At 47.3% G+C, this 19,625-nt stretch overlaps 1 protein-coding gene across 1 annotated transcript in view; it reads right to left on the bottom strand.

Annotated features, from left to right (window-relative positions):
- VSIG10L2 (V-set and immunoglobulin domain containing 10 like 2) overlaps window positions 1-18,579 on the bottom strand; it is an 83,809-nt gene extending 65,230 nt beyond the window's left edge. The window contains exons 1-3 of the mRNA XM_033917550.1: window positions 18,567-18,579; window positions 11,492-11,839; window positions 692-967 (exon numbers count right to left, since the gene is read on the bottom strand). Coding sequence (XP_033773441.1) covers window positions 692-967; window positions 11,492-11,839; window positions 18,567-18,579 — 637 coding nt within the window. The remainder of the gene's footprint in view (window positions 1-691; window positions 968-11,491; window positions 11,840-18,566) is intronic.
- Between the last annotated feature and the right edge of the window lie 1,046 nt (window positions 18,580-19,625).

Below are 19,625 nucleotides of genomic sequence, written 5' to 3'. Positions count from 1 at the left end.
AACCGGCTAAATACCTGTTGATGGTCGGTATATTAAAAATCAATAAACTTGAAACTTGAAGCTTATTGCCAAATGTAAGAATTGCTGCTGCTGGGTCAGACCAGTGGTCCATCGTGCCCAGCAGTCCGCTCCCTAACTGAGACTAGCCTTACCTACAAACATTCTGGTTCAGCAGGAACTTGTCTAACTTTGTCTTGAATCCCTGGAGGGTCTTTTCTAATTTCTTGTAAACCGTGTCGAGCTCTACTGCTATAAAGAAGATGCGGTATATAAGCCTAAGGTTTAGTTTAGATTAGTTTAAAGGGCAGGCCTGAATATAACAGCATAAATTTGGGGCACCTAAATTTTAGATTTTCAGCTGAAACCATGGCTCTTGTGCTTGACTGAAAACAGAAGGCAAATTTAGGAGCTTAATTTGGATGCCTGAATTTAGAAACTGCGTTTTTTTGCACATCAGGTTGAGAGCTGTCAACGTATTCCTTTTTGGAGGAAAAGAATCTCCCTGTGGGCCAAAATATTTTCCAGCTTTCTACTTTCCACTTACTTAGAGCTCCCTTTTTAACATTTCCTAGCTCAGATGATTTCACTCAAATGGTGTCACTGTATTCTGCTTATTGCTTGACCAGAAAACCCTTGAAGTAAGGTGTCCATCTGAATATTGATTTATCACGAACTCTTAGCAGTAACTTACAAATGACGTCCAGGTAGACTCTGTCACTGGTCACGTCATTCACCTCATTCTTGGCCTGACAATCATACCAGCCGGCATGTGTTCGGTTGACTGCCGTTAAGGTAATGATGCTTCCAACTACTTCAGAGACAGCCACAGTTCCCTCCTGATTAGTTGTTCGGTGCCAGAAATATGCAACTGGGGCTGTGCCGTTCTTCACTGTACAAGTTAGTGCCACTGGTGACCCTTCCACTGCAGCAGAGTTGTTTATCTGAAGTATGGGCTTGGAAATGGGGACTGTGGAAATTTCAATAAAAGCCAGAGACAAACTTTAGAAATATAGAAATGCAAACTATGAAACATAGAAACATACATAGAATTCTCATCTGTTGAAGAAACCTCGAGTGCATCAAATTGGGGCCAAATTCTTCCTAAAATGTCTTTGCAAGTGTACAATGTTGTATATTGCTGCTAAATATATGCTCTTTCAAATATCATAATTGATTTCTTTCTTAAGTAATGAGGCCTCAGTAAATGCAACTAATGCTGGGAGTTCTTTGCTTTCTGGGGAAGATTCTATGTTAAGTTACTAAGGTTATTAATAATAGGATGAGTGGCAGTTCTGGTATGGGTCAATTTGCCTTGTCAGAGTTTTTGTTTCTTCTTAGGTTTACTCTCCTTAATACCTTGCTGTATACCAAAATATTGAGAACTTTTCTTAGAGTCAAACTAAACTGTCAAACATTGTAACTTCCTGGGTAACTGACCCAACTTCTTGTAATGTAATCTGACCTGGAACAGCCTTCTTTCTTGACCTGCCTGTTAATACTCCTTGGGCCAGATTCTATAAATGGCACCTAAATCAGCAGACGCCTTGAAAAATGATGCAACCATGTGACAATCACGCTTAGGCGCCATTTTCAGAATCACGCCTAATGGCGCCTATCTCTCTTTCCACCCCCAAACATGCCTATTTAGGTATTAGGTGCCGCTAAACGCCATGTGATAGGTGCCTACGGTTTATCGAATCGGGTAGGCCCTCATCGGCCAATTACATTTTTTTTTCTAATTATGAGTTTGCTAAAGCTCATTTAGATAATTAATGTAGGTGCTGATATAGGCACCTACCACAGGCATCCTTTATAGAATCTGACCCTTTATGCGGAGACTTGTTAATTTATAAATATTTTAACTTGCATTTTACACCATCTTGGCTGTTTTTCTGTGCTATTTAACTGGGTAGGAGAGGCTCCTAATTAAATAGTGCTGACCAGCTCAAGTGCTACATTCAGTGGTTTTTAACTGGATAGTGCTACCAGCTCTGACTGGTGCAGCATAATCCAGTTAGTGCTGGAGTAGTCCAGGAGCAATATTCAGAAATGGCAGTCTTAATTATGCCCAGTTAGTTATCTGGCACTGAATACTGCCTGGTCCTGGGAAACTTCCAGCACCCATGAAAGTGCTGAATATTCAGTGTGAGTACCTGGCTTGGGGCTCTTGGTGCAAGCACGTGGTGGGCAGAGAGAGGATCGGATCGGGTGAGTGGAGAGAGTGCTTGTGTCCAATTGCTGGATCGGAGAGGGCTGGTACAGCGGTGAGGGCGGGAGGACTGCTAGCACAAGCGGTGAGAGGAGCGGAGAAGTGCACAGGGGAGTCGGAGGAGGAGTAAAAGGGAGCGGAGAAGTGCACAGGAGAGTCGGAGGAGGAGGAGTGAAGGAGAGGCAGTGAAAGGCAGCAGATAGAGCAGCACTGCCATCGGAGTACGCAGCACAGAGAGGCAGACGGGACACAGAGAGGGGAAGAGGCGGGTGGTAGCTCCGCCCACCCCCCGACGTCACAGCCGATCGCCCCCATAAAAAGGGGCGAGTCTACGGAGGGTCTTCAGCGCTAGGCCAGCCAGAGGGGCTCTTGGTGCAAGCACGTGGTGGGCAGAGAGAGGATCGGATCGGGTGAGTGGAGAGAGTGCTTGTGTCCAATTGCTGGATCGGAGAGGGCTGGTACAGCGGTGAGGGCGGGAGGACTGCTAGCACAAGCGGTGAGAGGAGCGGAGAAGTGCACAGGGGAGTCGGAGGAGGAGTAAAAGGGAGCGGAGAAGTGCACAGGAGAGTCGGAGGAGGAGGAGTGAAGGAGAGGCAGTGAAAGGCAGCAGATAGAGCAGCACTGCCATCGGAGTACGCAGCACAGAGAGGCAGACGGGACACAGAGAGGGGAAGAGGCGGGTGGTAGCTCCGCCCACCCCCCGACGTCACAGCCGATCGCCCCCATAAAAAGGGGCGAGTCTACGGAGGGTCTTCAGCGCTAGGCCAGCCAGAGGGGCTCTTGGTGCAAGCACGTGGTGGGCAGAGAGAGGATCGGATCGGGTGAGTGGAGAGAGTGCTTGTGTCCAATTGCTGGATCGGAGAGGGCTGGTACAGCGGTGAGGGCGGGAGGACTGCTAGCACAAGCGGTGAGAGGAGCGGAGAAGTGCACAGGGGAGTCGGAGGAGGAGTAAAAGGGAGCGGAGAAGTGCACAGGAGAGTCGGAGGAGGAGGAGTGAAGGAGAGGCAGTGAAAGGCAGCAGATAGAGCAGCACTGCCATCGGAGTACGCAGCACAGAGAGGCAGACGGGACACAGAGAGGGGAAGAGGCGGGTGGTAGCTCCGCCCACCCCCCGACGTCACAGCCGATCGCCCCCATAAAAAGGGGCGAGTCTACGGAGGGTCTTCAGCGCTAGGCCAGCCAGAGGGGCTCTTGGTGCAAGCACGTGGTGGGCAGAGAGAGGATCGGATCGGGTGAGTGGAGAGAGTGCTTGTGTCCAATTGCTGGATCGGAGAGGGCTGGTACAGCGGTGAGGGCGGGAGGACTGCTAGCACAAGCGGTGAGAGGAGCGGAGAAGTGCACAGGGGAGTCGGAGGAGGAGTAAAAGGGAGCGGAGAAGTGCACAGGAGAGTCGGAGGAGGAGGAGTGAAGGAGAGGCAGTGAAAGGCAGCAGATAGAGCAGCACTGCCATCGGAGTACGCAGCACAGAGAGGCAGACGGGACACAGAGAGGGGAAGAGGCGGGTGGTAGCTCCGCCCACCCCCCGACGTCACAGCCGATCGCCCCCATAAAAAGGGGCGAGTCTACGGAGGGTCTTCAGCGCTAGGCCAGCCAGAGGGGCTCTTGGTGCAAGCACGTGGTGGGCAGAGAGAGGATCGGATCGGGTGAGTGGAGAGAGTGCTTGTGTCCAATTGCTGGATCGGAGAGGGCTGGTACAGCGGTGAGGGCGGGAGGACTGCTAGCACAAGCGGTGAGAGGAGCGGAGAAGTGCACAGGGGAGTCGGAGGAGGAGTAAAAGGGAGCGGAGAAGTGCACAGGAGAGTCGGAGGAGGAGGAGTGAAGGAGAGGCAGTGAAAGGCAGCAGATAGAGCAGCACTGCCATCGGAGTACGCAGCACAGAGAGGCAGACGGGACACAGAGAGGGGAAGAGGCGGGTGGTAGCTCCGCCCACCCCCCGACGTCACAGCCGATCGCCCCCATAAAAAGGGGCGAGTCTACGGAGGGTCTTCAGCGCTAGGCCAGCCAGAGGGGCTCTTGGTGCAAGCACGTGGTGGGCAGAGAGAGGATCGGATCGGGTGAGTGGAGAGAGTGCTTGTGTCCAATTGCTGGATCGGAGAGGGCTGGTACAGCGGTGAGGGCGGGAGGACTGCTAGCACAAGCGGTGAGAGGAGCGGAGAAGTGCACAGGGAAGTCGGAGGAGGAGTAAAAGGGAGCGGAGAAGTGCACAGGAGAGTCGGAGGAGGAGGAGTGAAGGAGAGGCAGTGAAAGGCAGCAGATAGAGCAGCACTGCCATCGGAGTACGCAGCACAGAGAGGCAGACGGGACACAGAGAGGGGAAGAGGCGGGTGGTAGCTCCGCCCACCCCCCGACGTCACAGCCGATCGCCCCCATAAAAAGGGGCGAGCTAACGGCGCGCAGCCGTTCGGCGCGCGGCGAAGGCGAGCGGCAAAGGCGCTCGCCTTAGCGAGAGCGCCTTTGCGAAGGGCCTCAAGAAGGGCATCAAGAAAGGGCTATCAACTAATAGCCAGTCTCCCAAATTATAAAACTAGCTAACTAATCAATTGTCTTTCTTTAACTTTCTATCAAGTCTTTTAACTCCCAAACCTACAACTTCTATCTAACCAACAAGCTACTAGAACCTTCCTCACTAAACAGGCAGACCTCACCAATCATTCTATTCCCAAACCACTTTGAATAGGCATACCTCTCCAGCACACTAACAATTAACAAACTGTTAAATAACTACTACATCCCTCAGACCAAGAACTAACTACCTCTATCCCTCCCTCAACACTTACTGACCAACTTACTGATCAAATATTTAAAAAAAAAAAAAAAAAGGGATAAATAAATAAATAATAATAAACCTTTGTAAATGGCAGGCAGGACTAGGAGCAGCAAGACTTCAATCAAAACAGGCACCGAGAGTACCCAGGGGATGGCTATGGACCAAGTACAGATGGAAGGGGAGTCTGGAAGGAGGGCAGAGATCTCTGTACAGACCGAGGCCATCCCCTCAAAGATGTCTACAGCCTCAACGCAGACGGAAGGAATGGATCTACCGGACGAAAGCCTTTTGATGGAGCTGAGGAGCCTGAGAGAAGAGGTTCAGCGCTTAAGGAGCATCCGAGACGACGAGACCTTCATCGATGGAGTCATTCAGGAGCTGTCTCAGATCGCTGAACAGGAACCTGTCAAGACCACCCTAGAAACACCCAAGGCATCCAAAACAGCTACCTTGAGACAGTCCGCCGGAATGCAGGAAGTGGCTGAGGACGCTGACTCCTGGCAGCTGGTGACTTCTTCCACAGGAAAACGCAGAGGACCTAACTCTGTCTCTTTTTCTCTCATACAGGACAGCTCTACACCAACACCACAAATCGCCCTGAGGAACAGATATCAGCTGCTACAGGAAGGTCCCGAGAATGAGGAGGAAGTTGTTCAGCAGAAGGTTCCAGCTCCGGAACCAGCAGTACGGCCCACCCCTAAGAAGCGCAGAGTGGTGGTCATCGGAGATTCGCTGCTGAGGGGCACCGAGGGACCAATCTGCAGACCAGACCTACAATCAAGAGAGGTCTGCTGTTTGCCAGGGGCCAGGATCCGGGATGTCACTGCTTGCATTGACAGACTCATCAAGCCCCGAGACCACTTCCCCATGGTTCTAATCCACGTCGGAACCAACGACACCGCAAGGAGCAGCCCGGACAGCATACCTGAAGACTTCAGGGCCCTGGGGGAGAAGCTGAGGAGGATGGATGCGCAGGTGGTCTTCTCCTCGATTCTCCCAGTAAGGGGCAAGGGCAGAGCCAGAGAGGATCGAATACAAAGGGCGAATGACTGGCTGCGAGGATGGTGCAAGGAGATGAACTTCGGGTTTCTGCACCATGGAGAAGCATTGCAAGGACTACAGGGACACGACGGGCTACACCTAACCAGAAGAGGGAAGAATGTCCTTGGACACCGCCTAGCCCGCCTACTCCACAGGGCTTTAAACTAGGTAAGTTGGGGGAGGGTACAGGCACAAACAATATACCAGGCGAACTAAAATGCCAATACATTTATGAGGCTGAGGAAAGTAGACACCGAAATTCTGGGTCAGGGGTGAGTGCACACACTTTTGAGTCGAGAGTAGGGTCACATCATATTTATGGGTCACATTGTAATTCCGGGTCTAGGGGGAGTACACACTGTAGTTCTGGGTATATGGGGAGTACACATTGTGGTTCTGAGCCTCAGGAAAGCACAAATAACACAAACAATGCTAAAGGTGTTCAAATAGCTCAAACAGGAATAGCCCCACTGAGATGTAACAAAAATATAACATGGAGGGCTATGTACGTCAACGCACACAGTTTAGGAAACAAGATCCTGGAATTGGAAACAGAAATAAGGAATGCCGACCTGGATGTGGTGGCGATATCCGAAACCTGGCTCACAGACTCCCATGGGTGGGACATGGTCATACCGGGTTACAACTTGCTTCGCCGGGACAGAGAGGGTAGGATGGGAGGGGGTGTAGCACTATATACTAAAGACGACATTAAGGTTACGAGAATCTCAGATGTCCAGTATACTGGGGAATCCCTTTGGGTTAATTTGGCCAGAGGGAAGGACAAATGCTTGTATCTTGGCGTAATTTACAGACCCCCAAGACAACAGGATGACCTGGATATGGAAATAATCGAAGATATAGAAAATATCACCTTGCGTGGGGACACAGTATTGCTAGGTGACTTCAACATGCCTGATGTGGATTGGGTTACACTTACCTCTGCTTCCGGCAGCAGCAGGAGGCTATTAAACTCTATGAAAGGAGCAAGCCTCAGGCAACTGGTGTTGGAACCGACAAGGGATCAGGCAATACTGGACCTGATACTTACCAATGGAGAAAGTGTCACAGAGGTCTCGGTGGGCGACACATTGGCCTCCAGTGACCACAACATGGTATGGTTTAATATCAGGAAAGGTTTCACTAAATCTACTACACTAACCAAAGTCCTCAAATTCAAGGAAACAAATTTCAAAGAAATGGGAGACTTCGTTCACCAGGCGCTACAAAGCCAAGAAGAAACCGATAACGTGGAAGACATGTGGTCGACTTTGAAAGCAACCATACAAGAAGCAACAAACCGCTATGTAAAATCAGTAAGTAAACGGCGAAGGAACAATAAGCCACAGTGGTTTACTGCGGAGATCTCAGACCTGATCAAGGAGAAGAAAAAAGCATTCATCTCTTACAAACAATCGGGGAAGCAGGACTCTAGAGCAGACTACCTGGCCAAATCAAAAGCCGTCAAAACAGCAGTCAGGGAGGCTAAATTCCTCATGGAGGAGTCTCTAGCAAAGAACATCCAGAAGGGAGATAAATCCTTCTTCAGGTATATCGGTGATAGAAGAAAAAACTCAGGCGGGATTGTACGTCTTAGGAAACCAGACGGAGACTATGTGGAAAAGGATTCGGAAAAAGCCCAACTATTAAATGAATACTTCTGCTCAGTCTTCACCCGAGAAGCGCCAGGGCTCGGCCCTCAGCTACAGACAAGGGTTGGCTCAGTTGACCCGTTTAGTAACTTTGAGTTTACGCCCAGCAGTGTCTACGGTGAGCTGTCAAGGCTCAAGGTTAACAAAGCAATGGGGCCGGACAACTTGCACCCCAGGGTGCTTAGGGAGCTGAGTGATGTCTTGGCGGAGCCACTGTCCGCGCTCTTCAACCTCTCTCTTAGTACAGGCAGCGTCCCGTTGGACTGGAGGACGGCTAACGTCATTCCACTCCACAAGAAAGGCTCCAAGATGGAGACAGCAAACTACAGACCAGTGAGTCTAACATCGATAGTGAGCAAACTAATGGAAACTCTAATCAAACACCAATTAGATAAGTTCCTGGATGAGGAGAATCTAAGGGATCCCCGACAACATGGATTTACTAAGGGGAGATCCTGCCAATCCAACCTGATTAGCTTCTTTGACTGGGTGACGGGGAAGCTGGATATTGGGGAGTCCCTGGACATCGTGTACCTGGACTTTAGCAAAGCATTCGATAGTGTACCGCACCGCAGGTTACTGAGCAAGATGAGTTCTATAGGATTAGGTAACACATTGACGAAATGGGTTGGGAGCTGGCTTGGAGGTAGGCTCCAAAGGGTGGTGGTGAATGGCACCCCCTCCGAAATGACGGAGGTGATTAGTGGAGTACCACAGGGCTCAGTCTTGGGCCCAATCCTATTCAACATCTTTATAAGAGACTTGGCAGAAGGGCTACGAGGTAAAATAACATTATTCGCCGATGACGCCAAACTGAGTAATGTAGTGGGCAAATGCACAACAGACGAAGATTCAGTGCCCGACAACATGATGCACGACCTACTCCTACTGGAGCGATGGTCTAGGACATGGCAACTCAACTTCAATGCCAAAAAATGCAAAGTTATGCACCTGGGCAGCCAGAATCCATGCAAGTCTTATACCCTTAATGGCGAGATCCTAGCAAAAACGGTAGCAGAACGAGACTTGGGGGTAATCGTCAGTGAGGACATGAAGTCTGCCAATCAAGTGGAGCAGGCTTCGTCCAAGGCAAGACAAATCATGGGCTGCATACGAAGGGGTTTCGTCAGTCGTAAGGCGGACGTCATTATGCCATTGTATAGATCCATGGTGAGGCCCCACCTGGAATACTGTGTGCAATTCTGGAGGCCGCATTATCGCAAAGATGTGCTGAGACTGGAGTCGGTGCAAAGAATGGCCACCCGGATGGTCTCGGGACTCAAGGATCTACCATACGAAAAACGGCTTGACAAATTACAGCTATACTCGCTCGAGGAGCGCAGAGAGAGGGGGGACATGATCGAGACGTTCAAGTATCTTACGGGCCGCATCGAGGCGGAGGAAGATATCTTCTTTTTCAAGGGTCCCACGACAACAAGAGGGCATCCATTGAAAATCAGGGGCGGGAAACTACGAGGTGATACCAGGAAATTCTTTTTCACTGAAAGGGTGGTTGATCGCTGGAATAGTCTGCCACTGCAGGTGATTGAGGCCAGCAGCGTGCCTGATTTTAAGGCAAAATGGGATCGGCACATGGGATCTATTCACAGGGCAAAGGTAGGGGAGGGACATTAAGGTGGGCAGACTGGATGGGCCGTGGGCCCTTATCTGCCGTCTATTTCTATGTTTCTATGTTTCTATGTTTCTATATTGTCCCCCAAAGATTCAAATTTAATTAAAAAGGAGGCTCTTGAATTGAGGGTTTAGGATGAGAGTGGAAGTATTCTAAGCAAATATTTCTCTACAGAAATGGTAGTGGATGTATGCACCAGCCACCCTACAGGGGCATAACTTCAGGTAGCCTAGGAGGGCTTGGGCTATCCCCTTTTGCCTCAGGACCCCCAGCAGTAGCACACCATTTATGTAGCTGATGGGTTCCCTTGCAGCCCATGACCCAAGTGCAACTGTTTACAGCAGTTTTCCAAGCTGCTGAAGCCAATGCCATTGTCATGTTTGGTTCTTGTGTATGCTCGGTTCATGCACGAGAATTAAGCATGCACAGGGTGCTGGTGTCAGCAGCATGAAGTGCTATCACTGACAGCTGTATTTTTGAAGGAAGTCAGCAACCTGCTACATCTTCAACTAGCGGGGCTTCAGGATCTCTGTCAGCTATAGTATTAAATTTTTAAGTTTGCAGGGGGAGGGAGGAGGTGGGAAAGGGAGATGAAATTCATGCCTGCCCAAAATGCCTGCTAGCACACCCATAAACTGTCTTTTGACTATGCTGCTGCTTCCCAGTGTGCAATTTTGATTACCACATCTCAAAAAAAGTTATAGCTGAATTAGAAAAAGAGAAGGGCTATGAAAATGATAAAGGGAATGAGATAACTTCCCTATTGAAAAAGGGTAAAGAGACTAAAGTCCTTCAGCTTGGAAAAGAAACAGCTGAGGGGAAATATAATGGAAATCTAGAAAATACTGAAGTTGGCGTGACTTGCTTGTTTACTCTTTCAAAAAATTAAAAGGACTAGAGGGCATGCAATAAAGTCACTAAGTAGTAAATTTAAAGCAAAGTGGAGAAAACATTTCATCATTCAATGTGTAATTAAACTCTGGACTTCATTGCCAGGGAATGTGGTGCATGCAGTTAGCTTAGCAGTGTTTAAAAAAACGGTTTGGATAAGTTCCTTGAAGAAAAGTACATAAACTATTATTACGATGGACTTGGGAAAATCCACTGCTTAATATTGGGATAAGCAACATAAAATCTGTTTTACTCTTTTGGGATCTTACCCGGTACATGTGAATGGCCTGGTCACTGTTAGAAACAGGATATTGAGTTTGATGGACCTTCAGTCTATCCCAGTGCAGTGATGCTTACTTATGTAGTTAGGATGGTGTCTGAACTCAAGAAAGATTGAGACAAGCACAGAGAATCTCCAAGGGAGATGAAGTGATTAAGCCAAGTATAGGGGAAGCTACTGCTTGCCCTGGGATTAGTAAAATGAAATCTTGCTTTCATTTGGGCATCTGCAAGGTACTTGTGTCTTGGATAGGCCACTGTTAGAAGCAGGATATCGGGCTAGATGGACCATCGGTCTGACCCTGTATGACTATTCTAATGTGGTATTGATAAGCAGACTGAATAGGCCATTATGTTCTATGTTTCTATATATATTTTAACTGGATGGAGGGGCAGCAGAATGCTGTCTTGTTGGGGGGGGGGGCCCTACCTAGCCCCGGCAAAATCGTGCGGAAGCCCCCGGAAGTCTTCATTCTACTTCCAGGGGCAGGTCTGCTCCTTGAAGCTGCGTGGCGGTGGCTGCCTGATCATTTTAAGTTAAACCCTCAGAGTCGAGAGGGCACCAGTTTTTGGGAAGGCCTGGCCCCTGTGGCCTCCCCTGTTCTGATGCTTATGACTAGATGTTCATCAGTCCAGCCAAGAGTTAACAGGACAAGAACTGCAAGGTTGAGGCGGAATAGAAATCAGTAATGTAATGTAACAAACTCCAAATTTTAAAGCAAACTATTTATCTGGTTGACTCCCAAAATTAACTAGGGACCCCTTTTATGAAGCCACTCTAACAATTCCCCTGCGGCAAATGCGCTGAAGCCTATTCAATTGCTATGGGCTTCAGTGCATTTGCCGCAGGAAAATCACTCCCGTGGCTTCATAAAAGGGGCATTAGATAAATGGCTTTGAATATCAACCCCCATCGTTTTTACTTTAGGATTGTCCCTCTTAACCTGCCATTTTATTAGGTGGACAAATCCCAGAGCACTTTTATTTCAAATGAATTTCAGGTGCTTGGCTTCACTTACCTAGGACAATCAAATTAACGTAGAAAGAATTGATGATTGCTTCCCCATCTTGTTCATAGCAAATCTGACATATGAAGCTTCCTTCAGCCGTCATCTGCAAATGGTTGATCACCAGGGTGGTGTTAATTAAGCTGACACCGCCCAGCAAGGCTGCAGCCTCTTTTTGTACAGAGCCAACCACACTGCTGAAAGCAATGATTTTGGTCCTGTTAGATCCTGATTTGACAAAGTTCCAGATGAAGAAAATGGGAGAAGCGAAATGACCACATTCCAGCTGCACTGAACGATCAAGGACGCCTTTCAATGTCAGCTCACTGGAATTCTCTCCATGTGTAATTAACACTTGACCTAGGAGAGAGGAAAATTACATCACCACTTATAAACTGACTTGCCCATTCCTATCATGGTCACTGTTACCACCCTTCACTATATTTAGTTGAAACTTTTGGTTAAAAATTCCCAAGCCCATCATATTTTCTTCCTTTTAAAACTCCCTGGCATTATTGCATAGTGGGTTTGAAAACTATTGCTTTTAACGCATAACTCCTACTCACTTGTACAGCTCCCATGCCTGTTTACATAATTCCTTCTCTGAGAAACTCCCTAACCCCCTGTTTTCTTGATTAGATTGTAAGCTCTACTGAGCAGAGACTGTCTCTTGAATGTTTAATGTACAGCGCTGTGTACGTTTAATAGCGCTTTAGAAATGATAAGTAATAGTAGTAAGATTAATATATTATATTCGTATTTAGAACTGACTATGAGTCTTGAATCATCACTGAGGTTTTCTTTCTCTTTTAACTGAAAATCAACAGGGTTTCCTATTTGAAAGTTCAAATGCCTAGTGATTCATCTCAACTCTATATCAGGAGTTCTCAAACTTTTGCTTGGGAGCAGCGGCATAACTAGAATTCAGTGGGCCCTGGACAGGAGAACTGGGGCTCCCCCCAGTGTGCATCACCCCTCCCATGTTTAGCACCCCATAGGTCCAACACCTCCTCACCCACCACACTCAGCTACTTATCCATCCGTTGGATCCTCCACAACTACAACACCAGAGACAGCACTAAAGGCTGCCTCTCCGGCCAGCCGGAACTTTCCTCTGTTGTGAAATTAAATCAGCATGGAAGGACATGGCAGAGGAAAAGTCCAGCCATTCAGAGAGACAGCCTTTAGTACTGATTCTGACATTCTAGCTGTGTGGAGGACTTGATGGGTGGATTTACTCTGTAGCATTCACTCTATAGCCCCCCAATATCTCACTATTCTCCCCACCCCCCGTGAATTCCGTTCATCAGGTAAGTCCCTCTTATCTGTACCCTTCTCCTCCACTGCCAACTCTAGACCCTGTCCTTTCTTTTTTGCTGTGCCGTATGTCTAGAACAGGCTGCCTGAATCAATACGTTGTGCTCTCCAGCAGTATTCAAATCCAAACTACAAGCCCACTTTTTTGAGACTGCTTTCAACTCAACTCCCACTCACTGCTGTCAGATACCTATATTCATTGTATCATTTCCTCTACTAGAATTTCCCCAGCCTTAAAATCTCCTGTCCCTCTGTCCAAATTAGATTGTAAGCTCCTCTGAGCAGGGGCAGGGACTGTATGTTAAATGTACATCGCTGCGTACGCCTTTCAGCGCTATAGAAATGATAAGCAGTAGTAGTAAGTAGCTGAGCGCAGGTGGGAGGTGCCGGATTTCGGCGCACAGATAGGAGGGTTCAGCTACAGAGAGCCCTTATCACTGGGTGGCCTTAGGCATTTTGCCGGGCTAGCTCGATGGTAGCTACGGCCCTGCTTGGGAGCATTGCTGTGTTCCATGGCAGACTGGCAGTAATTCATTTTGAATTTGCCCATTTATATTAGTATTCTTGACTGATCACCAGAGGGTAGCACAGTAAGGGGGAAATTTATCAACATGGGCTATCGTTAAGATATGTTATTCCACACTAGCTCATATTATTTTATCACAGGTCCCATTTTATGCAATGAGACATAGGGCTCCTTTTACAAAGCCACGCTAGGGCCTTAACGTGTGGAATAGCGGTGGCGTACCAAGGGGAGGGGGGCGGGGGGGGGCGGTCCGCCCCGGGTACCAAGCCCTGAGGGGGTGCTCCCGGTCCGGTCCAGTTACCCCCCCCTGCGCCGGGTGTCGCGTCTGGAAACAGCCTGCAGCAAGATCGCGATGCCAGAGATCTTTGCCTGCTTCGACTGTTTCCTCCGCCACGGTCCTGCCCCTCCTCTGATGTCAGAGGAGGGGCGGGACCGCGGCGGAGGAAACAGCCGAAGCAGGCAAAAATCTCTGGCATCGCGCGATCTTGTTGCAGGCTGTTTCCCCAGGGCAGTAGCGTACCATGGGGGGCGAGGGGGAGGTCCATCCCGGGTGCCGCCTTAGGGGGGGGGTGCACAGCTGGCCCGGTCCCTATCGCGCTCCTACCCTCCCAGCGAAAGCAGCATCGGCGCCATTATCGAAAAAGGTAATGGCGCCAGGCCTTGGAGCACCAAGGCAGACCGCTTCTCCCCCCTCCCAGCCGAAACCCCGCTGACCATCCTATCTCTCTCCCCCCCCCCCCCCAAGTGAACCTTTCTGACCCTCCCAGCGAAAGCAGCAAACCTCCCTCCAGTAGCGTCGGCTTTATCCTCCCTCTGCCGCATCACTGATGACGTCATCAGTAACGCGGCAGAGGGAGGAGAAAGCCGCGAAGGAGGTTTGCTGCTCTCGCTGGGAAGGTCGGAAAGGTTCACGGGGGGGGGGAGATAGGAGGGTCAGCGGGGGTTCGGCTGGGAGGGGGGAGAAGCGGACTGCCTCGGTGCTCCATTACCTTCTTCGGGCAGCAGCAGCGTTTACAATTCGCTGCTGTTGCCGGCTTCAGGCCTTGTTCTCTGCCGGGTCCTGCCTACTTCCAGTTTTCATGAAGACAGGACCCGACAGAGAGGAAGGCCTGAAGCGGGCAACATCAGTGAATTGTGAATGCTGCTGCTGCCCGATGAAGTTCAGGACATCGGGAAAGGAGCAGGGAGAAATCGGCTGCTGGCTTGGGGGTGAGGGTAGGGAAAGAATCGTGGAAGTGGAGAAATCGGCACGATGGCTTTGTGCAGGCTAGGGGGAGAGAGAAAGAAAGGAAAAAATAAAGAGGGGGGGCCAGGGGGAGAGAGAAAGAAAGGCAGAAAGAAAGAGGGGGACCAAGGGGAGAGAAAGAAAGGCAGAAATAAAGAGGGGGACCAAGGGGAGAGAAAGAAAGGCAGAAATAAAGAGGGGGTCAAGGGGGAGAGAAAGAAAGGCAGAAAGAAAGAGGAGGGCCAGGGGGAGAGAGAAAGAAAGGCAGAAAGAAAGAGGGGGACCAAGGGGAGAGAAAGAAAGGCAGAAATAAAGAGGGGGGTCAAGGGGGAGAGAAAGAAAGGCAGAAAGAAAGAGGGGGGCCAGGAGGAGAGAGAAAGAAAGGCAGAAATAAAGAGGGGAGCCAGGGGGAGAGAGAAAGAAGAAGGATCAGAAGAAGGACCAGAGACTCATGAAATCACCAGACAAAAAAGTAGGAAAAATGATTTTATTTTCAACTTAGTGATCAAAATGTGTCCGATTTGAAAATTTATATCTGCTGTCTATATTTTGCACTATGGCCCCCTTTTACTAAACCGCAATAGAGTTTTTTAGCGCAGGGAGCCTATGAGCGTCGAGAGCAGCGTGGGGCATTCAGCGCAGCTCCCTACGCTAAAAACCGCTATCGCAGTTTAGTAAAAAGGGAGGGGGAATATTTGTCTATTTTTGTATAGTTGTTACTGAGGTGACATTGCATAAAGTCATCTGCCTTGACCTCTTTGAAAACCCGCGGAATATAAATGATAATTAACATTTTCTCTGCGTACAGCGTGCTTTGTGTTTTTAAAATTTTATTGTTGGTAGATCATTTTGACTTGGCCACAAAGGTAAGGGGGAGGGAGGGAGGGGAACTGCTGAAAGACATCTAATAATCCTTGCAGGCTTGACTGCAGGGAATTATTTTTGTAAAATCATGTTTTGTTATGTGACTGGCATTATCTAGACTTTAATTTCTATGAATGAATAGAATGAAAATGATATAAAATTACTTGCTTGTTTTTATGTGCGTGCGCTGAAGGAAAGTGGAGAGAGAGTGGGCTGAGGATGCTGAAGGGAAATGGGGAAAAGAGTGGGGAGAAGACGCTGATTTATAAATTGACAATTGTACAGAATATTGTTTCTTTTTATACTTTAATATAAACAATTCAAGGCTTGTGTGGATGGAATCAGGTGGTTTGCGGGGATGGGGACCGAGCTTACGGGGATTAGTCCAATAAAATTGTATTTTTTTATATCTCATTATTTGTTTTATTTTTATTTGTTAATTTATAAAGTGGTGATTGTTATGTATCAGTTTTTTCAAATTTACATCTACTGTCTTTATATTTTGCACTGTATTAGAGGACATGTGTTACTGTTTTTTGTGGTGTTGCATTGTATCCAGGGTCTGGTTTCTTGGAGGATCAGTTTAACTTTTGTCTACATATTTCTATTTTTAGTTTGTGATTATTCCATTTTGGGCGAGGGTGTATCTCTGTTATTGTGTGTATGAAAAAGACATAGTTTTCAGTTGGCATTGACTACAGGACCAATTGACTGTGCGGGATCTGGCTTGTTTAGTTTTACAATGTATGTGTTGGTGTTCTAGTGCTCACTGCAGTGTTTAAGATGCAGCCTTTTCCTAGGTACACTCTTGTGGTGCGATATGTAGATTGGTACTAAAAATCATATTTTTCATATAGATGGGGGGGGTGTCAAAAAATGATGGGCCCTGGGTGCCACATACCCTAAGTACGCCACTGCCTGCAACTACTCCATATGTACTTCTAATGTCATGACAATTTAGACATAATTTATGTTTTGTTATGTTTGGAATAATGGTTACATATATGAGGTTCAATAAAAGAAAATTTTCACTGCCTGTTTCTATTCTGACCATTTATTCCATTTCATGGTTATTGCAAAAAAAAAAAAAAAAAAATTTTTACATGGGGGGGGGGGTGTCAAAAAATGATGGGCCCCGGGTGCCACATACCCTAGGTACGCCACTGGCGGGCACTAAATTACCGCATGCGCTAGCTGCTACCGCCTCCTTTTGAGCAGGTGGTAGATTTTCAGCTAGCGCGCGCTATAGCACACACCAATCCGGTGCGTGCGCTAAAACCGCTAGCGCAGCTTCGTAAAAGGAGCCCATAGTTACTAATAACTGGAGTTCAGAGTAAAATAACACTTCGTAACAGCCTACATTGATAATTTCCTCCCTGAATGTCAAAATGAAAAAGTTAGGTCTACCAGTCTAACTTTAAGCCATTTCTGGGGTAGAAGATAAATTATGGCCTAAATTTGGGGGTAATTTTATTACTGTGCATTGGCAAAAACTCCCACTGAATGCTCTGCGCTGCTCCCAACGCTCATAGGAACTCTACGAGTGTCAGGAGCGCACAGCATTCAATGCGCCAGCCTGAACTAATAACTGCTTTCACAGTTTCAGCTGTATTAAATTCTATATATGGTGCTAGAAAAATTGACGCAGAATAAAAACACACAGCACTATTCTATAAACTTCAACTATAATTATGCCAGCTAAAACCTGGTGTAAATGTCTGCACCTAAGTTCTGCCAGGATTGGGTGTATTTTATAACAGTGCATGTAATTTTTAGGAATGCCCGTGGCCTGAACGTTCCCCATCCATTGTCACACCCCCTTTTGAGAGCCACACATTAGAATTTACATGCATCACTTTATAGAATACACTTAGAAAGTTGTGTGCGTAAATTCTAATTAGTGCCCATAATTGATAGTGGCCAATGGTGCCATCCGCTATTGATGTCACTTCCTGCTTCTGCAAGGGCAGGACACAGCAGAGAACAGGTTCCAGGCTCAGCAGCTGATGGCCTACACAAATTGCTGCCACTACCTGTCACTTTCTATGGAGAAACACAGATGCATGTTTTAAAGGTACAAGGCAGAAGGTGTTCTGAGACAGGGGGACATGCCAGAGTTAAGAGCATGGATAGGGAAGCCCACTGAACTGGTTTGCACAGAACTTCACAATTGCTAAGGCTCAGAAAAATGTATTAAATACATAATTAAAATATACAGAGAAAGATTATATTACAAATGAAGCCAATTATGATCAAATACAAGTTACCAAAATATAAATTACACGCTTGTGGCAAAAAAGGTATTTCACACAACCAAATATATTTTAAATTGCAATAATAGGTTGAGCAAAATAAAAGATACACGTACACTTCACGCACTGCGAGAGGAGCAAAATAAGAGTGACACAAACAATGCACGACATTGCGAAAGGAGCAAAATAACATTGACATGAACACTCCACGGTACTGCAAGAGGAGCAAATAACAGTGATACGAACAGCACTGCGAGAGAAGCAAAATGATTGAACAGTGGCACGAATACTTCAAGGTACCACAAGAATGGTAAAGACACACATAGGTAGGAATAGACCAAGGCACTTCAGGCTTGATTTATAACAGGATGCCTACATAAAAAATACAAAAAGGCACCAAGTTTATACCTATTTTTATAAAGGTAAAATTGCTCCTATAAAAAGGCTTTCAGATCCGACTCCAGTACCACACACACATGCCCCACAGACACCACAAGTCATATTATGTTTTTTACATAGTAATGAGCTGCTTTACATGCATTTGCATGTTTTGCATCTCATTACTATATAATCCATGGTAACTGAAATATCATCATGGAGGAAGAAGCTGTGTCAGAGCCCTTTAAGGCACATTAAGGGGCAAATAATGAAACTTAAGGTTTCCAAATTTATTTATAGACTTTCTGTCCCGCACTATGGGCATTGCCTTCAAGGTGGTTTCACAATCTAAGAGGGGAAAGGGAACTTTGTGCATTCAACAAAAAGACATGAGGGTAAGGGAGATAAACTACAAAATTCTGATAGAAAAGCGTGGGGGGGGAGGGGTAAATACATAAAGGATAGTTCTGTATTACCCTTCTATGTCTTCCTATCCTATTCAAAATTGTATTTCTTCCTTCATACCTCCTGTAATCATTGTCAGTCCATAATGTCCATGTAAACATATATATTGTTTTCTTAATGACAAATGTTTGTATATCCCCCATTTTTAAACATTTTATTGTAAAACCACTTAGAAATCTGATAAGCGGGATAACAAATTTTAATAAAACTTGGAGAGCGCTATTAAAGGGAAACCTGAAGAGGGGAAGGTATTTTATTTATGCTACAAATAGTTGAAGTCTTAAGTTTCGATCTAAAAAGCTCAATTGAAAGTCCTAAGGAAGCTTGATAACTTTCCCCTTAAATGCATATGTACCCACATACATGTGTATATGACGGTATTCTGGTTATTTACATGGATTTTTAGCACCTAAATGTTAGCGCACTCTATAGAAATACCTCCATATAGCCACTGAATTTTCAACAAACTATATATTTAGACATTCAGCACAGTGCTTTTTGAAATTGGGATGCACTGGGAGGGGCCTAAGGCAGCCCTAATTGACTTAGGGCCTTAGGCCCCTCCCAGAGCCTCCCAAGAAGCACTGAGAGGGGGGAGGCCCACCATTCTGAGGAGGCGGCCCTATTGGCAGGAGGGAGTGGGTATCCCTCCTGCCAATTTTTCATCAAAGGCACGGGAGGGGTATAGGGATGTCGGGAGGAGGTCTGGGGGGATGTCAGGGGTGTGGAGAGGTGTTGGGGCTTCAGGGGGGAGGGGTATAGGGTGTGTGAGGGGTGTCAGGGTATTGGGAGGGGGCTCTTTTTTGAGGGGGGCTGGGGAGGATCAGTGGGTGGGAGGGAAAGAGAGAGGAAATGGGGATCTCCTTGCCAGCTCAGCTGATCACAGCACTGTTCAGCTGAGCCGGCAGGATTCCCCAAAGCCAAGGTTGCAGGGAGTCCTACTAGTGCAGCTGATCGGGGATTCCCCTGCCACGATCAGCTGATGGCAGGCACTGGTGCAATTTCCGGGGGTTTCTCTGCAGTAAATGGAGTAATTAACAAGGAATTGGTACCTAATTTGATTTGATGTATTAGTACTTGATATACCGTTCAAACCAAAGTTTGAACGGTATATCAAGT

The sequence above is a fragment of the Geotrypetes seraphini genome, chromosome 13 (genome assembly GCF_902459505.1).
Source record: "Geotrypetes seraphini chromosome 13, aGeoSer1.1, whole genome shotgun sequence".
NCBI lineage: Eukaryota > Metazoa > Chordata > Amphibia > Gymnophiona > Dermophiidae > Geotrypetes > Geotrypetes seraphini.
This window is presented reverse-complemented; position numbering and strand designations above follow the sequence as displayed.